The sequence below is a fragment of the Pan paniscus genome, chromosome 1, assembly GCF_029289425.2.
Source record: "Pan paniscus chromosome 1, NHGRI_mPanPan1-v2.0_pri, whole genome shotgun sequence".
Lineage (NCBI taxonomy): Eukaryota > Metazoa > Chordata > Mammalia > Primates > Hominidae > Pan > Pan paniscus.
This window is the reverse complement of record NC_073249.2, coordinates 200,404,824-200,427,476: the sequence shown is the minus strand read 5'-3', so window position 1 is coordinate 200,427,476 and position 22,653 is coordinate 200,404,824. Positions and strand designations below refer to the sequence as shown.

General features: G+C 43.5%; 2 protein-coding genes across 29 annotated transcripts in view; one reads left to right on the top strand and one right to left on the bottom strand.

Annotated features, from left to right (window-relative positions):
• The window catches only part of DHDDS (dehydrodolichyl diphosphate synthase subunit), a 39,259-nt gene that overhangs the window by 9,174 nt on the left and 7,432 nt on the right, over positions 1-22,653 (top strand). For 11 of the 28 annotated variants that reach the window (XM_008961665.4, XM_055103613.2, XM_003809438.5 and 8 more), the window contains exons 4-8: positions 1,485-1,627; positions 5,077-5,193; positions 6,317-6,418; positions 16,550-16,664; positions 18,798-18,905. In XM_008961665.4, the coding sequence (XP_008959913.1) occupies positions 1,485-1,627; positions 5,077-5,193; positions 6,317-6,418; positions 16,550-16,664; positions 18,798-18,905 (585 nt within the window). Of the gene's footprint in view, positions 1-1,461; positions 1,628-5,076; positions 5,194-6,316; positions 6,419-16,549; positions 16,665-18,797; positions 18,906-20,170; positions 20,351-21,934; positions 22,012-22,653 lie in introns of those variants that run through there. The other 17 variants (XM_055103636.2, XM_003809439.5, XM_055103619.2 and 14 more) reach the window with 6 other exon arrangements.
• Positions 13,394-22,433, bottom strand: LOC106634528 (large ribosomal subunit protein uL22-like). The gene is made up of 2 exons (XM_034958986.3): positions 22,144-22,433; positions 13,394-15,113 (listed from the first exon to the last, which is right to left on the bottom strand). Exon 2 carries the CDS (start codon positions 13,930-13,932, stop codon positions 13,408-13,410), a length of 525 nt encoding a protein of 174 aa, XP_034814877.1. The 5' UTR covers positions 13,933-15,113; positions 22,144-22,433; the 3' UTR covers positions 13,394-13,407.

Here is a 22,653-nt window from a genome sequence, read left to right as displayed (position 1 = left end):
TCTGTAGTCTAGGCTGGAGTGCAGTGGTGAGATCTCCACTCACCGGTTCAAGCGATTCTCCTGCCTCAGCCTCCCAAGTAGCTGGGATTACAGGTGTGCGCCACCGCACCCAGCTAAGTTTTTGTATTTTTAGTAGAAATGGGGTTTCATCATGTTGGCCAGGCTGGGCTTGAACTCCCAACCTCAGGTAATCTGCCCACCTTGGCCTCCCAAAGTGCCAGGGTTATAGGAGAGACCCACCACACCCAGCCAGTTTCATTTCTTTTTGAGTTATAATTTCATATGGTGAACTGCACAGATTTTAGGTTTTGACAATTGCATTTATTTATCTAACCCATACCCCTGTCAAGATATAGGACATTTCCTGCCGGGCTCAGTAGCTCATGCCTGTAATCCCAGCACTTCGGGAGGCCAAGGCAGGCAATCACCTGAGGTCAGGAGTTCGAGACCAGCCTGGTCAGCATGGCGAAACCCCATCTCTACTAAAAATACAAAAAGTTAGCCAGATGTGGTGGCACATGCCTGTAGGCCCAGCTACTCGGGAGGCTGAGGCAGGAGAATCACTTGAACGTAGGAGGTGGAGGTTGTAGTGAGCCAAGATTGCACCACTGCACTCCAGCCTGGGTGACAGAGCAAGACTCCAGCTTAAAAAAAAAAAAAAAAAAAGATGTAGGACATTTCCATCTCTCCAAAAAATTCCCTGGTGCCCCTTCTCAATCAACTTCTGTTCTGCCTCCTCCTTTTCCTCTCTAGGCAACTACCGTTCTGATTTCTGTAACTATAAATTTGTTTTTCCCATTCTAGAACTCCATATAATGGAATCAGACAGTTGAGGATTTTTGACATATTCTTCAACTCTGAGCCTGTTTTATCATTTGTAAAGTAGGCATGAAAACAGTAGTGTCATTTTAAAGTGGTTGTTCAAAGAATCAAATGAAATTATGTGAAAACCCTTTGCAGGCTATTAAATGCTACACAGCTGTCCAGTTGTTGCTTTTTTTCTTTTAACTCATCAGCCTCTCAACCTACCAGAATAATGAAGTTATGCTGTGAGTAATAACACCTTGTGTTTTTATATTGTTCGTTAGCCACCTTGTAAGGGATGGATTGTGATCCCATATTACAGGTAAGGAGACTTCAACCTAGAGAAATTAAATGATTTGATTCCAGTCACATAAGTGCATGCTGGAGTCAGGGACTAGAGCCTATGTCTTTACACTCTCAGTGCAGAGTTCTTTCTTGTAGTGCACAATGCCATCAGCATTCACTAAGATCACATTTTTCAGTTTCTTCAATGGTGGTTTTCTGCTTATTTGATGCATTAATTCTGACATAAACACTGATGTTATCCTAGCTTCACCCAGCTTTGGGGAGGAGAAAAGTCTGTCTCCTATCTCCAACTCTGAGTCAGGACCAAAAAGTATCTCTTATTTCCCCTTCCCACTCTTCCTTGTATCCTAGCTCCTTGCCTTCTCCCCTCTCAGACTCTGCGGTGGTGTTTGAACCTGGGCATCCTAGAGGTGACGGTCTACGCATTCAGCATTGAGAACTTCAAACGCTCCAAGAGTGAGGTAGACGGGCTTATGGATCTGGCCCGGCAGAAGTTCAGCCGCTTGATGGAAGAACAGTAAGATGCTATCAGAGGGGAGAGCATGTTCTTCCACCACCCCCAGCCTTATCCTAACCCTTGAAATTCTGTTATCTGAGGCTTACTTAAGGGACTTGCAACTCTTTTTAATGTTAGTTAGATATCTTGGGTGGCAAATATCAGAAATACAAGATAGTCTTTCATTCTTTATTTCTAACTTTTTTTTTTTAATAAAAAAGGGGGCATTTATTTGAGGATATTGAGGGGTGTCACATGATTTAAGAACAAGTACAGCCAGCCTCAAGCAAAACTGAAACCAGGAATTAAACCCACTAGGTAGAACCTCTGTATTCATTTATTTCCACCTCTCTCTGCAGACCAGTTTTCTCTTGCTTCAAAAGAGCAGCCCGGAATCAATAAAATCCCTTAATTAGGATCCCTAAATTCTATCAGATTTCTACCCCAGAGCCAATAAACTATGGCCAAGGAAGTGGAGTTAAAGAAAAGATTGAGGAAGTCATTTTCTGCTGCACAGTGAACCCTAAAAAGTTACTGTACTCCCCCTGCATAGTCTTTTGGGAGGGATAGGATGATGCATAAGAGACATTTATGGGGAAGCATCAGTACCATTCTTAGCCGTCAGTAAGTTTAGGCTTAACTTAGGGAATAAAGCCAGAGAGGGGCAAAGACAAATTTCAGTGGAGACTGCTTTCTTCAAAGTATGGAGCCCTTACCAGCCAGAATTGCCCGAAAGTCTTAGTTACAACTGTTGTGTGCCCAGCTCCTACCTATACCAGGAAGATGAGAGAACAGTGAGCCTAGAACTCCAGTGAAGATGAGCCTAGAACAATGGGTGGTAGGGAGGGTAGCCAGGCTTCCTTCTGTCTATATTAGGATGGTGAGACTCTGGGCTACAGACATTGCTCCCCGGTCCCCAGCAGAGCCTGTGTGGCTCAGAGTTTACACCTAAGGAGCCGGGGATGGAGGCATGGGGGGCATATCCCACTAATCTTACCTTTTTAAAGTGTTTACTATATGCCAGGCTTTGAGCCTAAAATATATTCTTACTCATCCTGTAATCACATTATACCATGACAAAGATATTATTAGCCAATTTTTAGAGAGAAGGAAAGTAGTTAACCAAAGAAGTTAAGGCATATATCCTGGGTCACACAGCTATCAGACAGGCAGAGCCAAGGTGCACACCTGGATCTTTTTGACTCCAGAGCTGAGCTATCATCTACTACACTGTGCTCTGAGAGACAGACCATATTACAATTCCTGCAAGATCAAAATGCATGGCAGAAGAGATGCTAATGAGATTGCACTGATCAGTTAATAGTAGAGAAAATGGTCTTCGTTTATCATGAAGTCCTGGCAAAAGCAAGAAGAAACTCAGAGGTGCTTTTCCATTAATGTGCCACAGAACCCCAAGGTCTGAGGAGGTGTAGAAAGAACCTAGTGGGAATGGGGTAGGGGGTGCTGAGTTGCATTTACCTATTTTATGTGTTGGGCTTCTGTGTAGAATTTGATTTGAAGAAAGGGTTCTTTGGCTAAAAGAAGGTGGGAAAACCACTGGCCTGATTCTGTTTCATCAGTTGGGAAACTAAACCCTAGTAAAGAGAAGAGGTTGAGCAAGGTGGCTCATGCCTGTAATCTCAGCACTTTGGGAAGCCAAGGAGGGCGCATTGCTTGAGTCCAGGAATTTGCTTGATTCCAGCCTAGGCAACATGGCAAAACCCCATCTCTACAAAAAAATACAAAAAAATTAACTGGGGATGGTGGCACATACCTATAATCCCAGCTATGTGGGAGGCTGAAGTGGGGGGATCACTGTGATGAGCCTGGAGAGTCTGAGGCTGCAATGAGCTGTGATCGATCCACTATGCTCCATCCTGTGCAACAGACCGAGACCCTGTCTCAGAAAAAATAATTAAAATAAAAATAAGTAAATTAAAATTTTAAAAAACAGAAGACAAGAGCTTACACATGGTCACACATCAAACTAGTGGCAGAACTATACCACAAGCTAGCAGGAGGAGCTGAATCAAGGTCTTCTAGTATACTGCCTTCAATTAATCTCCCATTTTCCAAATGTGAAGCATTTGGTTTCTTCATAGCATTTCCAGATGAGAGAAGCTGGTTGAATTCATTCTCACTGTATGCAGAGTTTGGGAGTTATTGTATGGAAGCAATATAATGTCATAATTAAGAAGACAAGCTCTGGAGGCTGACTCCCTACGTGCAAATCCTGGTTCTCCATTCATCAGCTGTCCAAACAAATTACCTAACGTCCCTGTGCCTCAGTTTCCTCATCTGTAAAAGGGGAATAATAAGGGTATATAACTCAGAGGTTGGTGTAAGGATGGAATGTATTGGTACATGTAAAGCACTTAGACCAATATCTGGCATTTAGTAAACATAGAATGTTAGCTGTCACCATTATCATAATATTTCACTAGAACATAACAAAAGTACCCCATAATACAGCTCCTTCCCTTGAGGAGTTTACTCACTTCTCAAATGGGACAAACTTCACAGATACATAAAATGCAACTGCCCAAAAAGGACACATGAGGTCGTGTAATGTAAAGAGTTTGGGTTCTTGCTGGACATGGTGGCTCACACCTGTAATCCTAGCACTTTGGGAGGCTCAGGCAGGAGGATCACTTGAGGCCAGGAGTTTGAGACCACCTTGGGCAACATAGTGAGACCTCATCTTTACAAAAAATACAAAAATTAGCCGGGCATGGTGGTGCATGCCTTTAGTCCCAGCTACTTGGGAGGCTGAGGCAGGAGGATCGCTTGAGCCCAGGATTTGGAAGTTAACACTGAACCATGAGTATACCACTGCACTCCAGCCTGGGTGAGAGTAAGACCCTGTCTCCAAAAAAGGGGGAAAAAAAATGTAGTTTGGGGCTGAGCGCAGTGGCTCATGCCTGTAATCTCAGCACTTGGGAGGCCGAGACAGGCAGATCACTTGAGGTCAAGGGTTCGAGACCAGCCTGGCCATGATGAAACCTCGTCTCTACTAAAAATATAAAAATTAGCCAGGCCTGGTGGTGGGCACCTGTAATCCCAGCTACTTGGGAGGCTGCGGTGGGAGGATCGCTTAAACCCGGGATGCGGAGGTTGCAGTGAGCTGAGATTGCACCACTGCACTCGAGCCTGGGTGACAGAGCAAGCCTCCATCTCAAGAAAAAGAATTTGGGTTCTCAAATCAGACAAACTGGGTTTCAATCCTGACAGAGCACTTGATGGCTATATGACCCTGGGCAGTCCCTATCTGACTGTCCTGTCTGAGCCTTGGCACTGAAGTAAGTTTCTTTCAGAGTTGTTGAAGGGATGCAATGAAATAATGTATGTAGAACAGGGTCTGACACACAGGAAAGCACTCAAAAAACTGGTGGTCAGTTATTACCTGAGCACCTTGCTCTCTCCAGCTCAGCAGGGGCCCTATCCCAATGCTGCCTCTTTTCCCTGATCAGGGAGAAACTGCAGAAGCATGGGGTGTGTATCCGGGTCCTGGGCGATCTGCACTTGTTGCCCTTGGATCTCCAGGAGCTGATTGCACAAGCTGTACAGGCCACGAAGAACTACAACAAGTAAGTTCTCAGATTTCCCTATAGGGAGCTGTTTCAATCTTTGATTCCCTGCTGGCTTTAGGGAGACGTCCTGGGCTTTCCTTGGTCTGGATTGGTGCAAGGGGCAATGAGAGAGTAGGTTGAGCAGCTTAGAGACTTTCTCCGTCTGCAGGGCACACCAGACATGATTCTGCAATAACATGTTATATGTGTGTATACTGACACATACGCATAGTTTCTCTTTCCTCCTTTCTCTGCCCAGCCCCCACCAAATAAGTGTGTGTGTGTGTGTGTGGGTGTGTTTTTACTTGACAGGGAATGGGATCGGAATACAGCAGTTCTTATCCCTGACTTTGAAGACAGATCCTTCAAGAAATTCTTTTTCTGTTCCACTCCTTTAACCTATGGATAGGATGACCTTGGGAGGTCATACAGATGTACAGGGGAATAGAGTTCAATAATCCAAACTCTGTGATGTGTAGCTTTGAAATATAACGTGTATTTTGGCAGTGGACTTGTTTTACATCAAATCTCCTTCCTATTTTCCTTTGTTTGTGCCAATATCACAGTAGAGTCTTCCTCTGAAAGCCGGTGTACAGTAGAAGGGGAGAGGGTTAGGATGGCAATAGGAGGTATTTGGTGGCTGGGCACAGTGGCTCACGCCTGTCATCCTAGGCAGGTGGATCACCTGAAGTCAGGAGTTCAAGACTAGCCTGGCCAACATGGTGAAACCCCATCTCTACTAAAAATACAAAAATTAGCCAGGTGTGGTGGTGCGCACCTGTAATCCCAGCTACTCGGGAGGCTGAGGCAGAAGAATCACTTGAACCCAGGAGGCGGAGGTTGCAGTGAGTCGAGATCACGCCATTGCACTTCAGCCTGGGCGACAAGAGCAAAACTCTGTCTCAAAAAAAAAGGAGCCATTTAGTATTTGTCTTATTATAAAACTAGTTACATGTTTATTCCAAGAAAACTTGGAAACCACAAAAAACTCATAATTTCACCTTTCAGAGGTATCCACAGTTAACATTTGATGTGTATTTGTTTTTCTAGGGAAAGGCTGGAAGGGCTTCTCTGTAATCAGTGACTTCAGTCATCAGTCCCTGTCCCCCTTTGGTAAATTATTCTCTTCTTCCCTCCTCAGGTGTTTCCTGAATGTCTGTTTTGCATACACGTCCCGTCATGAGATCAGCAATGCTGTGAGAGAGATGGCCTGGGGGGTGGAGCAAGGCCTGTTGGATCCCAGGTATCCCAAGTTGTTTTGCATGGTAATTGCTAAGGAAAACAGGCCTGGGCCAGCATGGCAGCTCATGCCTGTAATCCTAGCACATTAGGAGGCCGAGGTGGGCAGTCCACTTGAGGCAGGCCAGGAGTTCAAGACCAGCCTGGCCAACATGGCAAAACTCCCTCTTTTCAACAACAACAACAAAAAAGCAGGCCTGTACCAAACCATAAAGCCCCTCTGTGCCATGTACTTGGCCAGAGGTCTAATTAGGGGAGCATATGGAAAGATTTAAGGGGATCTCCCAAATTTAGAGATTAGGATTGGCTTATTACAACCTGCTTCAGAACTAGAGTTCACCACACACCAAGAAACCCCAGAGAAAGAGCAAAGCAGATGACAAAGCCATGTTATTATTCCTTTACAAATTATACCCTCCTGGCCCTTTGGTAGTGTTTTTCCAAGAATGACTTTTCATGAATGCAGTTTGTTGGGGCTAGAGTTCTTTAGGTCTCTCATGTTCTAGTTCCACACAAGATTCAGGTGTTTTTCTTTTCTTTTTTTTTTTTTTCTTTTTTTTTTTTGGTAAGACAAAGTCTCACTCTGTTGCCCAGGCTGGAGTTGCAACCTCCGCCTCCCAGGTTCAAGCAATTCTTCCACCTCAGCCTCCCAAGCAGCTGGGACTACAGGTGCATGCCACCATGCCCAGCTAATTTTTTATTTTCAGTCGAGAAAGGTTTCACCATATTGGCCAGGCTAGTCTCGAACTCCTGACCTCGTGATCTGCCTGCCTCAGCCTCCCAAAGTGCTGGGATTACAGGCGTGAGTCACCATGCCCAGCCGATTCAGGGATTTTTCAAAAAGAAAATTATTAATTATTGTCAACATAGTGGAATCCTAATTATTAGAGGTGGAGAGACTTTTGAAGCCATTTAAATATTTGGTCCCTCTCATGTTATTATTTATGTAACTTTTAATAATATTTGTAAACTAACAGCAATAGTAAAATAATAGTAGCAAAAAATAACCCAGGAGATGTGTTGTGTTCTGTATTTCATTAAGTCATTAACCTTATGTGTGAGAGATTCAAGGCTGTTGTCCATTTTGTAGATGAGAAAACTGAGTTCAGCATTGAAGTGACTTGCCCAGGGTCACTCTACTAGTAAGTGCCAGAGCTGGGACTCATATCTAAAGCTGTTTGATTTTAGGGTTCTTATCCTTTACCTCTATTATGTGGGATCTTGGGAACCAGGAATTTTTCTGGTTCCCTTCCCGATTCGATTGACCTAGGAAACTAGATTAAAAATCAAAAAGTTACTTGGTGAGAATAGAATTAGATAAAAAGGAGAGGAGACAGTTTTTGAGGCTATTTTATGAATGCCTCTCCTTCCTAACAGCTGGGTGACATTTCTCTGTCACATAGTTCATTCATTCAACAAATATTTTATTTTTATTTATTTATTTTTATTTTTTATTTTATTTATTTTTTTGAGATGGAATCTCGCTCTGTCTCCAGGCTGGAGTGCAATGGCGAGATCTTGGCTCACTGCAACCTCCGCTTCCCAGGTTCCAGCAATTCTTCCACCTCAGCTTCCCAAGTAGCTGGGATTACAGGCGCCCACCACCGTGCCCAGCTAATTTTTTGTATTTTTTAGTAGAGACGGGGTTTCACCATGTTGGCGAGGCTGGTCTTGAACTCCCAACCTCAAGTGATCTGTCTGCCTCAGCCTCCCAAAGTGCTGAGATTCCAGGCATGAGCCATCACTCCTGGCCCATTTTTATTTTTATTTTGAGACAGGGACTCACTCTATCGCCCAGGCTGGAGTGCAGTGGTGTGATCTCGGCCCACTGTAGTCTGTGCCTCCCGGGCCCAAGCAGTCCTCCCACTTCAGCCTTCCAAGTAGCTGGGACTACAGGTGTGTGCCACCATGCTCAGCTAATTCTTTTTTTGGAGACAGAGTCTCACTCTTGCCCAGGCTGGAATGCAATGGTACAATCTCGGCTCACTGCAACCTCTGCCTCCTGGGCTCAAGCGATTCTTCTGCCTCAGCCTCCTGAGTAGCTGGGATTACAGGGGCATGCCACCATGCCCAGCTAATTTTTGTATTTTTAGTAGAGACGGGGTTTCACTATGTTGGCCAGGCTGGTCTCAAACTCCCGACCTCAGGTAATCCGCCCACCTCGGCCTCCCAAAGTGCTGGGATTACAGGCGTGAGCCACCGCGCCCGGCGGTTTTAGACTTACGTTACAGTGGATAGTGGTGCCCTTCACCATGCTAGGTAACCCTGAGAGAAAATCCAGTTGAAAAGGGTCAGCAGTTTGGTTTTGGATATCCTGTACATGTTGAACAGAGATGTCAGGTCAACAGTTCAGCGAGGGATTGGTATAGTCAGGTCAACAGTCAGACAGAGATGTCAGGTCAACAGTTCAGACAGGGTTTATCTCTGTCGCCAGTATGGAAGCCATCTGTGTATAGGTTAACTTGAGCAAAGAGGGGATGAGAAAGCTAAGGAGAGTCTGTCTGTCTATCTGTGTATTTATCTATTTAGAGATGGTCTCACACTGTCTCCTGGGCTGGAGTGCAGTGGGGCAATCAAAGCTCACTGACGCTTGGAACTCCTGGTCTCAAAGGAGCCTCTCAAGTACCCAGTACTACAGGCATGCACCACCTACCCAGCTAACTTTTTATATTTATTTTTTGTAAAAACAGGGTCTGACTTTGTTGCCCAGGATGGTCTTGAACTCCTGGCCTCAAGTGGTCTTCTTGCCCTGGCCTCCCAAAATGCTGAGATTACAGGTGTGAGCCACTCAGCCCTGCCTGTTAAGGAGTGTAGAGTGAGAAGAAGAAAGAGCCTAAGATGGCATTTTTGAGGAACTCTACCCTTTACTGGCTGGGTAGAGGAGAATAAGCTTTATAAGCAAAAACACAGAAAAGCAGGAAGAAAACCAGGGCAGCCAGCATTACATAAGCCAAGAAAAGAGGGAGTTTGTTGGTGCAAGTTGGGAAGGGGTAGGGCACCCATGGAAACAATGGTGTCAAATGCTGTAGAGAGGTCAATTAAGATGTAGAGTGAAAATCAGCTGTTGTTAAAACAATTAAGAGACTGGTGGAGTTGGCAGAGGTAGAGAGCAGGCAGGAAGATGAGACAGAAAAGGGGTATAGAAATAGAAGCATGTTTTCAATAAAATTCTTAGTTTGGAGGTACTTTCGTAGTTCATTATATTTTTGTGCTTTATAATGAATATGTTTCAAATGTTCTTGTATGTATGAAATAAATATTAAGGCACAAGTGTTGACACTAGAATGAAAGAAAGCCATTTGACAAGCAGATCTAATATGCATTATGCCTAGGACTCTGATCTTGACTCCTAGTCCAGCATGCTTTACCCTCATACCACATTACAGTAACCACTACCTTATCTCCTGCTTCTTGTCCAGCAAGTTTTTCCATATCCTTCTCTGTCCTGCATGGTTTAGTAACTTGCCTCTGTGGGGTTAGTTATGCAGACAGGGTGTGGGTTGGGCAGTATCACCAGGGTCAGGAGGCCAATGTCTCAACCCACCAACTCCTGAAGCTTGGTGTGCTCAGACTGGGCTAATCAGGGCCTGAGGCGTTACACTTCATATTATTCGAATTTAGACAAACCTACATTTATAACAAAGTCAGTGCGTTAATTACAATTAGGTTCTATGCTTCTAATAGCTGGAATTTTCCTGATTTCTCACTATCACCATCCAACTCCTCATTTTTCTTTCTTCCAGGGTATGTATGTAGATGTGTGTGTGTGTGTGTGTGTGTGTGTGCGTGTATTTTTGTTTTTTTGTTTTTCTGAGATGGAGTCTTGCTCTGTTGCCCAGGGTGAAGTGCAGTGGCATGCTCTCAGCTCACTGCAACCTCCACCTTATAGGTTCAAGCAGTTTTTGTGCCTCAGCCTCCTGAGTAGCCAGGATTATAGGTGCGCACCACCACACCCGGCTATTTTTTTTTCTTTTTTGTTTTTTTCGAGACAGAGTCTTGCTCTGTCGCCCAGGCTGGAGTGCAGTGGCACAATCTCAGCTCACTACAACCTCTGCCTCCCGGGTTCACGCCATTCTCCTGCCTCAGCCTCCTGAGTAGCTGGGACTACAGGCACCTGCCACCACGCCTGGCTAATTTTTTTTTATTTTTAGTAGAGACGGGTTTCACCATGTTAGCCAGGATGGTCTTGATCTCCTGACCTCGTGATCTGCCTGCCTCGGCCTCCCAAAGTGCTGGGATCACACCCGGCTATTTTTTGTATATTTAGTAGAGATGGGATTTCACCATGTTGACCAGGCTGATCTCGAACTCCTGACCTCAAGTGATCTGCCCACCTTGGCCTCCCAAAGTCCTGGGATTATAGGTGTGAGCCATAGCACCTGGCCTGTTTCGTTTTGTTTTTGAGACAGGGTTTCACTCTGTTGCTGAGGCTGAAGTGCAGTGGTATGAACATGGCTCACTGCAGCCTAGACCTCCTGGGCTCAAGAGATCCTTCCACCTCAGCTTCCTGAGTATCTGGGACCACAGATACTGCTACCACATCTGGCTAATTTTTTGACTTTGTAGAGACAGGGTCTTGCCATGTTGTCCGGGCTGGTCTCAAACTCCTGGGCTCAAGTGATCCTCCTGCCTTGGCCTCCCAAAGTGCTGGGATTACAGGTTTGAACCACGGCACCTGACCGAGGTATATATGTATTTTTTTAGCAGTTAAATTAATAGATTGTTTTGTGAGTCTGGAAATTATAGAAGAAGGAAGTAGATTGAGACCAAAGGATAGTTAATAAATTCTATTCCACCGTGTTACCTTGAACGGGCTACTTGATTCCCTGTAGGCCTCTGTCTTTCTTATAAAACAATAGTGTTAATAGTAATTGCTAACATTTACTGAGCATTTACTCTGTTCCAAGCATTAAGTATTCCACATACATTTATCCTTAGACCCTATAAGGTAGATACTGTTTTTATGCCCATTTTAAAGATGAGAATACTGAGACATGGAGAGGAAAAGTAACTTGTGCAAGTTCACATAGTTGGCAAACCTAGGGGCCAAGATTTCAACCTGGCTTCAGAGCCTGTGTTCTCATTCACTGTGGCATATTGACTTCCTCATAGCAAAGTTGAAATGAACAATAAGGCAGTAAAAAAGAAAAAAATTAGATGGACATGGTGACTTATGCCTGTAATCCCAGGACTTTGGGAGGCTGAGGCAGGAAAATCGCTTGAGCCCTGGAGTTTGAGACCAGCCCTGGCAACACGGCAGGACCCTGTCTCTACAAAAATAAAACAGTTAGCTGGGTGTGCTGGCACACACCTGTAGCTACTTGGGAGGCTGAGTGAGGAGGATTACTTGAGCCTAGCAGGTCGAGGCTGCAATGAGCTATGGTTGCGCCATTGCTCTCTAGCCTGAACAACAGAGTGAAACCCTGTCTGAAACACACACACACACACACACACTCACTTTTGACATAAATATTTATAACACATGAAATCACATAATGAATAGTTTACACTCTGAATCATGCTTTTATCATTCAATGTTACAAGTACTTTTCATGACCCATGTTTTTAATAATTCTTCATATCATTATTTACAATGGCTGTAAAATATATCTTGTGTTAATTTCTTTAACCAGTCTTCTATTTGTTGGGTATATAGGCAGTTTAATATTTCATTATTACAAATAATGCCACAATTAAATCTTTGACTGAACTTGCCTGCATTTTTTATTGTTTCCTCAGGATCTGAGTTTGAAAGTGCTCATTTCACCTTATTCTTGCCAAGATTTTTAAAATGTGAACTGTTCTGACCAGGTGCAGTGGCTCACACCTGTAATCCAGCACTTTAGGTGGCTGAGGCAGGTTGGATTGCTTGAGCTCATAAGTTCGAGACCAGCCTGGGCAAAATGGTAAAACCTCGTCTCTAAAAGTACAAAAATTAGCTGAGTGTGGTGGCATGCACCTATAGTCACAGCTACTTGGGAAGCTGAGGTGGAAGGATGGCTTGAGCCCAGGAGGCTGAGGCTGCAGTGAGCCAAGATCACATCACTGCACTCCAGTCTGGGTAACAGCCAGATCCTGTCTCAAAAAATAAAACAAAAAAATAAACCTATTCTCATAGGTAGAAACTGATATTTTACCATTATTTAATGTAAATCATTTCCGAAAAGTCTTCACGTAGACAGCTTTAACTCACCATTCCATTTAGTGATGGATTTTTGTTGGCCAAAGTCTACAGATGTTCCATTCTGATTTTGTCAGTTTCATCTTTCCACCCTAGAGTTAACCCCTTTTTTTTTGTTTTTGAGATGGAGTCTTGCTCTGTCACCCAGGCTGGAGTGCAGTGGTGCAATCTTGGCTCACTACAAGCTCCGCCTCCCGGGTTCACGCCATTCTCCTGCCTCAGCCTCCCGAGTAGCTGGGACTACAGGCGCCCGCCACCATGCCCGGCTAATTTTTTGTATTTTTAGTAGAGACAGGGTTTCATCGTGTTAGCCAGGATGGTCTCGACCTCCTGACCTCATGATCTGCCCGCCTCGGCCTCCCAAAGTGCTGGGATTACAGGCGTGAGCCACCGCGCCTGGCCAACCCCTTTGTTTTTTTGAGACACAGTCTGCTGTATCACTCAGGCTGGAATGCACTGGCACAATATTAGCTTTTTCCATGAAGAATTCTGCCCACTGCAGAATTCTTACTGCATACCTACTGCCTAAAGTAGGTAGAAGAAACTCTTTGCAGATAAATTGTAAACTCAGAGAGACTGAGTCTCTGAAGTCACACTGCAAGTTGGTGGGACTGAAAATAATTTTTTATTATTATTCTTTATATAGCACTTTATAGTTCCCAAAGTGCACTCAAATCTATTATTTCATTTGATTTGACCCTCATGATAACCTATAAGGTGGATAGGACAAATGGGCCCTGTTTTTTTTTTCCCCTTTTAATTACATTTATTTTAATGCTGAATTTACTCCTGTGCCATAAGTTTTTGTTTCTTCAGTTTCTTTGGGATATCATTTTCTTCTGGGCAACCTCCTCTTCTGGTTTAGGAACAATCTGTTCCTTTTCAGTAAGGATCATCTCAATGTGGCAGGGAGAGCTCATGGATGGGTTAATCCAACCATGAGCTCTGTAGGTCCGGCGGCACATCTTAGGTGTTTTGTTCACTTGGATATGCTCAATGACCAGAGAATCTACATTTAAACCCTTAAGTTCAGCATTACTCTCTGCATTTTTAAGCATGTGCAGCAAAAATTCAGCACTCTTTTTGGGCCACTGACCTTGTGTCCAGCCCCACTGCTTGGCCTGGGCACACCTGCCAGCTCCACCATTGTAACGTCGGAATGGTACGCACTGTTTCTGTAAAGTGACATCTTTCAGGTACTTCATGGCTTTTCGTATATGCATACCCTTGATGGCCTGGGCAGTTTCACGAATGTTCTTAAAGTAAACACGAAGATTGGAACCTCTTGATTTGCATGATATCATGAGGTTCTCCGGGTTAAGTGAATAGTGAACCATTTTCACAGATTACCTCAGGCCGCTTAGGGAAAGAGCAAATGGGCCCATTTTAAAGATAAGAGAATGAGAAATTATATGGATTGTACAGAGTCTCACATAACTTGGAGAATTAAGACCATGCTGCCAAGACAAGATTGTCAGATTACCAGAGAAATCTGAACCAGAGCCCTTCTTATTGCTCAATTATAAGTGAATACTGTTTCCTCTGTGATGATGATACGGAAAAGAAAGCTCTCTCTGTGGTTTGCCTTAGAGGACTGAGAGAGATGAGCAACTTGGCTGGGTGCAGTGGCTCACACCTGTAATCCCAGCACTTTGGGAGGCCGAGGCAGGCAGATCACTTGAGCTCAGGAATTCAAGACCAGCCTGGCCAACATGGTGAAACCCCGTCTTTACTCAAAGTACAAAAATTAGCCGGGTGTGGTGGTGGCTGCCTGTAGTCCCAGCTACTTGGGAGGCTGAGGCAAGAGAATCACTTGAACCCGAGAGGTGGAGGTTGCGGGAACCAAGATTGCGCCACTGCACTCCAGCCTGGGTGACAGAGCAAGACTCCATCTCCAAAAAAAAGATGAATAACTTGCCTAAAGACACACAACTAGTAAGTGTAGAGTCTGGTTTTGAACACTCAGCCCAGATCTTTCTGCTTTCCTGACCATGCGTCCAGAAACATGTTCCCACCAAGAAATTTTTGTCTTCTGGACTCTTTCCAAGATGTAACTCTAACTACCTGGACATTCTGAATTCTGCTTCTGGGTAGTTGGTAGGACAGGTAAACAGCATTCTTGGAGCCAACAGACACCAGCCATGCAAATACCCTCTTTCTGTGGACAGGATAGTTTTACTTAAGATAAATGCTTCCACTCACCAGTTTTCTTCAATTCTATCTCCTTTCTGACCATCTCTGTGCTTGGGAAAGTAGCTCTTATCAAACACAGGAGAACTGATCATATTGCTGTTTATTTAAAATCCGGTGTAATGTGGAATTTTTGCAATGTTTCAGGGTCCATATGACTTAAATAAGGTTTTAAAAATAAATTAGCTGAGCATGGTGTTGCACACCTGTGGTCCTAGCTACTTGGGAAGCTGAGGTAGGAGGATTGCTTGAGCATGGAAGGTGGAAGTTGCAGTGAGCTGAGATCACACCACTGCACTCCAGTCTGGGCAACAGAGGGAGACCCTGTCTGGAAAAAAAATAAAATATGTTTTCTGTTTTTTTTTGTTTTGAGATAGAGCCTCGCTCTGTCACTCAGGCTGGAGTTCAGTGGCATAATCTGGGCTTACTGTAACCTCCACCTCCTGGGTTCAAGCGATTCTCCTGCTTCAGCCTCCCAAGTAGCTGGGACTACAGGCATGCGGCACCACACCCAGCTAATTTTTGTACTTTTGGTAGAGATGGGGTTTCACCTTGTTGGCCAGGCTGGTCTCAAACTCCTGATCGCAGGTGATCTGCCTGCCTCAGCCTCCCAAAGTACTGGGATTACAGGCATGAGTCACCACGCCTGGCCAAAAAAAGTTATTTACATAAATTCAAACAATAACAGAAGTACATAAAGTAAAAAGACATAGTCTTTTCTTCCTTACTTCTTATCCAATCCACTGTTAATAGTATGATGTATCTTTTTAGACTTTGTTCTTTATGTATACTTATATGCACGTGTGAATGTTTGAATGTGTGTGTATGTTTTATACTATATATTCTCTGAAACTTGCCTTTTACATTTAACATTAGATTTTGGACATCTTTCCAAATCAGTGCATTTAGATTTATCTTTATTTTTAGAATGCAGTTGCATAGTATTTCATCAAATACTGGGCCATAGGATGTATGTATGTATTTTAAAAAACAAGATGTTTTTAGCAAAAAACAACAGATATTTTTGTGGGTGCATCTGGTTTTAGGCCTGAGGCTAAATGACTTTCAGCAAATTATTCATCTTTGAGCCTCAGTTTCCTTATCTATAAAATGAGGATAGAAATACCTTATGTATCTGCTGAGCATGGTGGCTCATGCCTGTAATCCCAGCACTTTCAGAGGCCGAGGGGGGGCGGATCACGAGGTCAGGAGATCGAGCCCATCCTGGCTAACATGGTAAAACCCTGTCTCTACTAAAAATACAAAAAAAAAAAACAAATTAGCAGGGTGTGGTGGCGGGCACCTGTAGTCCCAGCTACTCGGGAGGCTGAGGCAGAATGGCATGAACCTGGGAGGCAGAGTTTGCAGTGAGCCGAGATCGTGCCACTGCACTCCAGCCTGGGGAACAGTGTGAGACTCTATCTCAAATAAATAAATAAATAAATAAATAAATAAATAAATAAATAAATACCTTATGTATCAGAACATGTCAAAAAAGGCAAAAAATAAAAAAGAGAAAAGAAAGAATTTTACATTGTATTCTCTAAAAAAAAAAAAGAAATACCTTATGTAGTTGTGAAGATTTAAATTCATTCATTAATTTAGCAAACATTTTTTGAGGGCCTTCTGTGTAGTATTGGCTAGTGTATTTGATGGTATTGTATAAACTGAGAAGCCTATATATGGAAGTTCACCATGAGAACACTACAGAAAGAGAATACTACAGGATGTGTGCCTCTCTTTGTCTCTTCTTGCTCATCTTAGTGATATCTCTGAGTCTCTGCTTGATAAGTGCCTCTATACCAACCGCTCTCCTCATCCTGACATCTTGATACGGACTTCTGGAGAAGTGCGGCTGAGTGACTTCTTGCTATGGCAGGTAGGTCATTTCCAAGTACTATTATGTTTGTGTCATGGGGAAACCAACTGTATCCACAGAATGGATCAGAGTGGTCCATCCCCACTCCCAAACAGGCTGGGGCCAGAGTACTTCTGGGGAAAGCTAAAATCTGGAGAAGCATCTCTAGGCTGTGTCTCATAATATTTGATGTCCATTCCTCATCTGTCACTGGCTTTGCGAATCCAACTATAGTGAAAACTTCATTGTGCCCCTTTTCAAGGAATGGGACTTCTGTCTTGCATCCCTGAGCATAAGCTCTTGCCTTGGTAACCTGCCAGGGACCCTAGCCCCTCTGGGTTGGAAGCTTGCCTTGCAGTTACTAGTCCCTCCCCTTCAGGATAAAGGGCCATACCTATGCAGGCATGGTAAGCAATATGCAAACACTCAAGTCTCTATCCCCTGTTAACTTGGTCCCTGGAGAGCACATAACTAGGGGAAGTCCTTGTTCTGGGAGAGACTCCATTTGGAAGCAGCTCACATGATAAAGCTCCAGAAATTTTAATGGACCACAATCTTAAAAGTGAGCTAACGCAGGGCGTGGTGGCTCACGCCTGTAATCCTAGCACTTTGGGAGGCTGAGGCAGGCAGATCACTTGAGGTCAGGAGTTTGAGACCAGTCCAGCCAACATGGTGAACCCCTGTCTCTACTAAAAATACAGAAATTAGCCTGGCATGGTGGCAGGTGCCTGTAGTCCCAGCTACTTAGGTGAATGAGGTGGGAGAATCACTTGAACCTAGGAGGCAGAGGTTGCAGTGAGGCGAGATCGCGCCACTGCACTCCAGCCTGGGCAACAGAGTGAGACTCTGTCTCAAAAAAAAAAAAAAAAAAAAAAAAAGAAATAAGTACAATGTGCACCTATTGGTTCTGTGGCCCACCGTGCTGCTCAGATCACGTTTGGGAAGTTTACTGATGGGCTGAATTTTAAGAGACTACAGAGTCAGTTACTCAGTGTACAGAATTAGTTACATTGACAAACTTGAGGACTTACTGGAAGAGGCCAAACTGGAAAGCAAGGAATCTCATGTCTTACAAAAAATGAGGAAAGGATAGTGGTCTGCAAAAGGGAAATAAGTGACAATGTATTCCCTTGGAAAAAAGTGTTGAGTTCCTTCTTTATGCTGGAAATATGGCAGTGAGTGAGTCAGAAATGATCCCTACTGTCTTGAAACTTATAGTTTGCTAGCAAAGACAAACTCTGAACAAGTCATTACAACTTTGGGAACTGATAACAGGCAGCTCTAATCTAGCCTTGAAATACTTGAAAGAATGTCACTTTGAAGAAGAAACAAACTTGTTCCAGAAAAAATACCTGGGACCTTGGTAGAAGTTGTAGGGAAGGTGACATTGGTTTAGCATAAAAAGCCAAACAGGCTATCTGACAACTAGTTATCCCCCATGAGGTACTGAATTCCTCACCACTAGAGATATCAGGCAGTGGCTGTCAAGAGTGTTCCAAAGGGGATTCTTCATCAGTGATTATTATTAAAGTACACCTGGCTCTTTGCTATACATATGTTATCTCATTTAATCTAAACAGTACCCTGAAAATTAGGTATTCCTATTATCCAGTTTTACATTTGAGGAATCTCAGGCCCAGGTGAAATTACCCCTGCTCAAATAAATGGTAAATGGTTGGAGCCAAAATTCAAAGCCAGGCAGTCTGGCTCCAGAGCTCATGCTCTCAACCACTGTGCCCTGCTGCTGGTACTTAAAAATAACAATGGCAGCTACCATTTGTTCATTGCTGACCTTTATCAGACAGTATGTCTTCCAGATGCCCTCTAAGGGCCAAGAGCCAATAACATAATCCAGATGTTATTTCATAGTCCTAAAATTGGCTCTTAGAAAAATCCTGGTGGAAATGTTGATCTAGTCTCGTTTTAGTTCTGCTTTACCACAGGCAGGTGATCTGGCTGCCTCAAGTGACGCCTCCCCCTACTAGTGAATGAATCAGGGCCAGCAGCAGCTGCAGCTACAGCTCAGGATGCCTGTAACATTGTCATCTCTGGGCTTCTGGGTCCTGCTTAGCCTGCTTTTTCCTTGGAGGACTGACCAGGGATGCGGCCCAGCAACATGTTACTAAATCATACTCTCCTCCCTACCTTTCCCAGACCTCTCACTCCTGCCTGGTGTTCCAACCCGTTCTGTGGCCAGAGTATACATTTTGGAACCTCTTTGAGGCCATCCTGCAGTTCCAGATGAACCATAGCGTGCTTCAGGTAAGAAAGAGTTCAGGGCTGGCCAGATGGGATGGGATGGAAGAAAAGATTAGCATTGATTGACAACCACCTTACTATATACCAGGCACTTCCTAATAAGATGATGATAATGATGATAGTAGCTACCACCTACTGAGTATCTACTACTTGTCAGGCACTGCGAACATTTTACATGCTGCGACTCATTTAATGTTCCCAAGAACCCAATGAGGGAAGTCTTATTAGCCCCTCCCTTATGTAAGTAAGCAAACAGAAATGATTTAGTTAAGGACACATAATCAGTAAGAGGTAGGAATAGGATTTGAGCTACAGGTCTTTTATCTTTTAAAGACTCAGGAGGAAAAGGCTTCTCAGAGAAACTGGCCATTATTCCTTTAAAGTATTACCCTAATAAAAGATCGTAGCAGTAGGGATTAAGAACTAAATAGCATTGTCTTTCCATTGTGTAAAACTATGTTGTGTCAAGACTTGAAGTTTGACTTTCAGTTTTCATCACCAAATCTTGAAACAGGTTTTATTAGCAGTCACCTCTATATGATTAGGTCTCTTTATAATAATGGTAGTGGTAGCTAACATATGAGGATCTACGAGGGCACTTAGGTGATTTCATGTAAGTTTTCTTATTTAACCTAACAACCCAGCAGTTTTGGTGTCCTCATTTTTCATATATGGAACCAGAGGGGCAGAGAGACTTAAGTAACTGTCCCAAGGAACTTGAATTTTATCTTTATTTATTTATTTATTTTGAGATGGGGTTTTGCTCTTGTTGCCCAGGCCGGAGTGCAGTGGTGCGATCTGGGCTCACTGCAACCTCCCCCTCCTGGGTTTGAATGATTCTCCTGTCTCAGCCTCCCAACTAGCTGGGATTACAGGCACACGCCACCATGCCTGGCTAATTTTTGTATTTTCAGTAGAGATTGTGTTTCACCATGTTGGCCAGGCTGGTCTTGAACTCCTGACCTCAGGTGATCTGCCCACCTTGGCCTCCCAAAGTGCTGGGATTACAGGCGTGAGGAGCCTGAATTTTAAAATCAAAGCTGGTGCTGCTTCTTCAGTCTGGAGAGATAATGCCAGGAGGAAATAATGATGTGAATCAGGGATTCTTAATCTCCTTGGTATTGGGGTCCCTTTGAATAATCTAATGAAAGCCACAGACCATCTCCCTAGAAAAATCGCAGATCACTCAAATGTGGAATTTTGCATAGAATTGTAAACTTATCATGGAAACAAATAGAATACTTTTTTTTTTTTTTTTTTTTTTTGAGACGGAGTTTCGCTCTTGCTGCCCAGGCTGGAGTGCAATGGCGCAATCTCAGCTCACCGAAACCTCCGCCTCCCGGGTTCAAGTGATTCTCCTGCCTCACCCTCCCGAGTAGCTGGGATTACAGGCATGCACCACCAATCCCAACTAATTTTGTATTTTTAATAGAGATGAGGTTTCTCCATGTTGGTCAGGCTGGTCTTGAACTCTTTACCTCAGGTGATCCGCCCGCCTTGGCTTCCCAAAGTGATGGGATTACAGGCATGAGCCACCAAGCCCGGCCACACATAGAATACTTTAAGGGGGTTCACATAACTGCTGAAATCTGCCCCTGAATCCCAAGTCCATAACTCCTGCTATAAGTAAATCAAATCACAAAGACTTGATCATGTATTTAATTACTTAGTCTCAGAATATGAGGAAATTGAAAGAAGTTTAGAATTAGTGAAAAGAAAAACAGCAAAGGCACAATTATCCACTGTCAGTGGGGAATGAATATCAGATTTTTCCATATGACCAAAGCTCCCTCTAAAAACTAAAACTTTACCCTTTTTTGATGGAAAAATTTCTAAAATGTATCTTGTACATAATTCATTGAAATCTATATACCAGGCACTTGCTAATAATGATGATGATTAGGATAATCACATGCTATTTTTTTTTTTTTTTTTTTTTTAGAAACAGGGTCTCACTCTGTTGCCCAGGCTGGAGTGCAGTTGTGCAACTTTGGCTTACTTCAGCCTCCCGAGTAGCTAGGACTATGGGCACACACCACCATGCCTGGCTGATTTTTGTTATTTTTTGTAGAGATAAGTCCTCACTATGTTGCCCAGGCTGGTCTTGAACTCTTAAGCTCAAGTGATCCTCCTGCTTCGGCCTCCCCAAGTGCTAGGATTATAGACATGAGCCACCATGCCTGGCCGTCATATTCTAATGATTATGATAATAGTAATTATCATCTTTAAACACTTCATTGTACAACAATATCCTTGAGGGGTAGGGCTGTTTGCTCTAAGTTAGATGGTCCCAGAATACCTGGGTTTGAGGTTTCATGTATATTTTTCTGTGTCCTCCCTCTTTCATTTCCTACTGCTGTCAACAGTTAATTTTGACAGTATCTCTCCTCTTCCATAGTATTTACTGTTTTAAATCAGCTATAGACAAGGAAACCAGTTAGTCAAGCTTGTTGGAATTATGTATATAAAATGAGAGTGAACTGGCTCTGCATGAAGCCCAAAGGAGCTTGGTGCATGAGTTTTTGTGTTTTTATCTCTAATTGGGCTGCTCAGAAGTCTTTTATAGTAATTTCACGTTTCTCAGATACTTTGCATATGGTTGTCAGAGGAGTTAACTCAAGTTTCATTCATTCCATAAGTATTTATTGAGTAGTATGAATCAGGCACTGTATTAGGCACAGGAGAGTCAATAGGTAGCCAGAGGGACAAGATCTCTACCTTTGTGGAACTTGTATTCTTGAGGAGATAGAAATAAACAAGTAAACAAATATATAAGTTCCGACTGTAATAAGGCAGTGAAGAATACAGAGTGATGTGCTAGAAAGTAATGAAGAGAATGCAAAGAGACTGAGGTTAAAGTTTGGGTCTTGGAAGAACAAAAAAGAGGTCAATGTGCCAAGGGAGAAGGGCATGAAATGAGGCTAGAGTCAGACCTTGGCTCATATAGAGCCTTGTAGGTCATGGTAACAAAGGTGACGGACTTTAATCAGGGGATGACGGGATCTGAGTTGCATTTTGTAAAAATCATTCAGAATTTTCAACGGGCTGGAGTTAAAGCCAAGAGACAGAACTCCTGCAGTAGTCCAGGTGGAAGAGGATGCGCCTCGAGGTAGGGTGGTGGCAGTAGGGAAGGGGAGGAGTGAAGACGGGATAAAAACAAATGTTGAAATAGAAACAAGTGAAACTAACTATATCAAGGTAATAATATAACTCCCCAGAGAAAGGAATTAATTCAGCTTACCTGAACACAGTTCTCTGCTATTCATCTTTAGTGGAATTTCTTTTCAGGATAATACAAACTGCAACACAAAATTAAACATTACTTAAGAGGTTTATTGTTAGTGGCAATGTTGGTAATGTAATTATGAAACTCTTGTTTCTTTTTTTTTTGAAATGGAGTTTCGCTCTTGTTGCCCAGGCTGGAGTGCAATGGCGTGATCTCGGCTCACTGCAACCTCCGCCTCCCAGGTTCAAGCGATTCTCCTGCCTCAGCCTCCCAAGTGGCTGGGATTACAGGCATGTGCCACCACATCCGGCTAATTTTATATTTTTAGTAGAGATGGGGTTTCTCCATGTTGGTCAGGCTGGTCTCAAACCCCCGACCTCAGGTGATCTGCCCGCCTCGGCCTCCCAAAGTGCTGGGATTACAGGCGTGAACCACCGCGCCCGGCCTGAAACTCTTGTTTCTTGTAGGCTAAAACAAATAAGTACAAATAATAATGTTATTAGGAACCAAGACACTTAGGTTGTG

Bases quoted from the DNA above. Each gene is read 5' to 3' on its own strand.
- LOC106634528 (XM_034958986.3), bottom strand. From the start codon at position 13,932: ATGGTTCACTATTCACTTAACCCGGAGAACCTCATGATATCATGCAAA.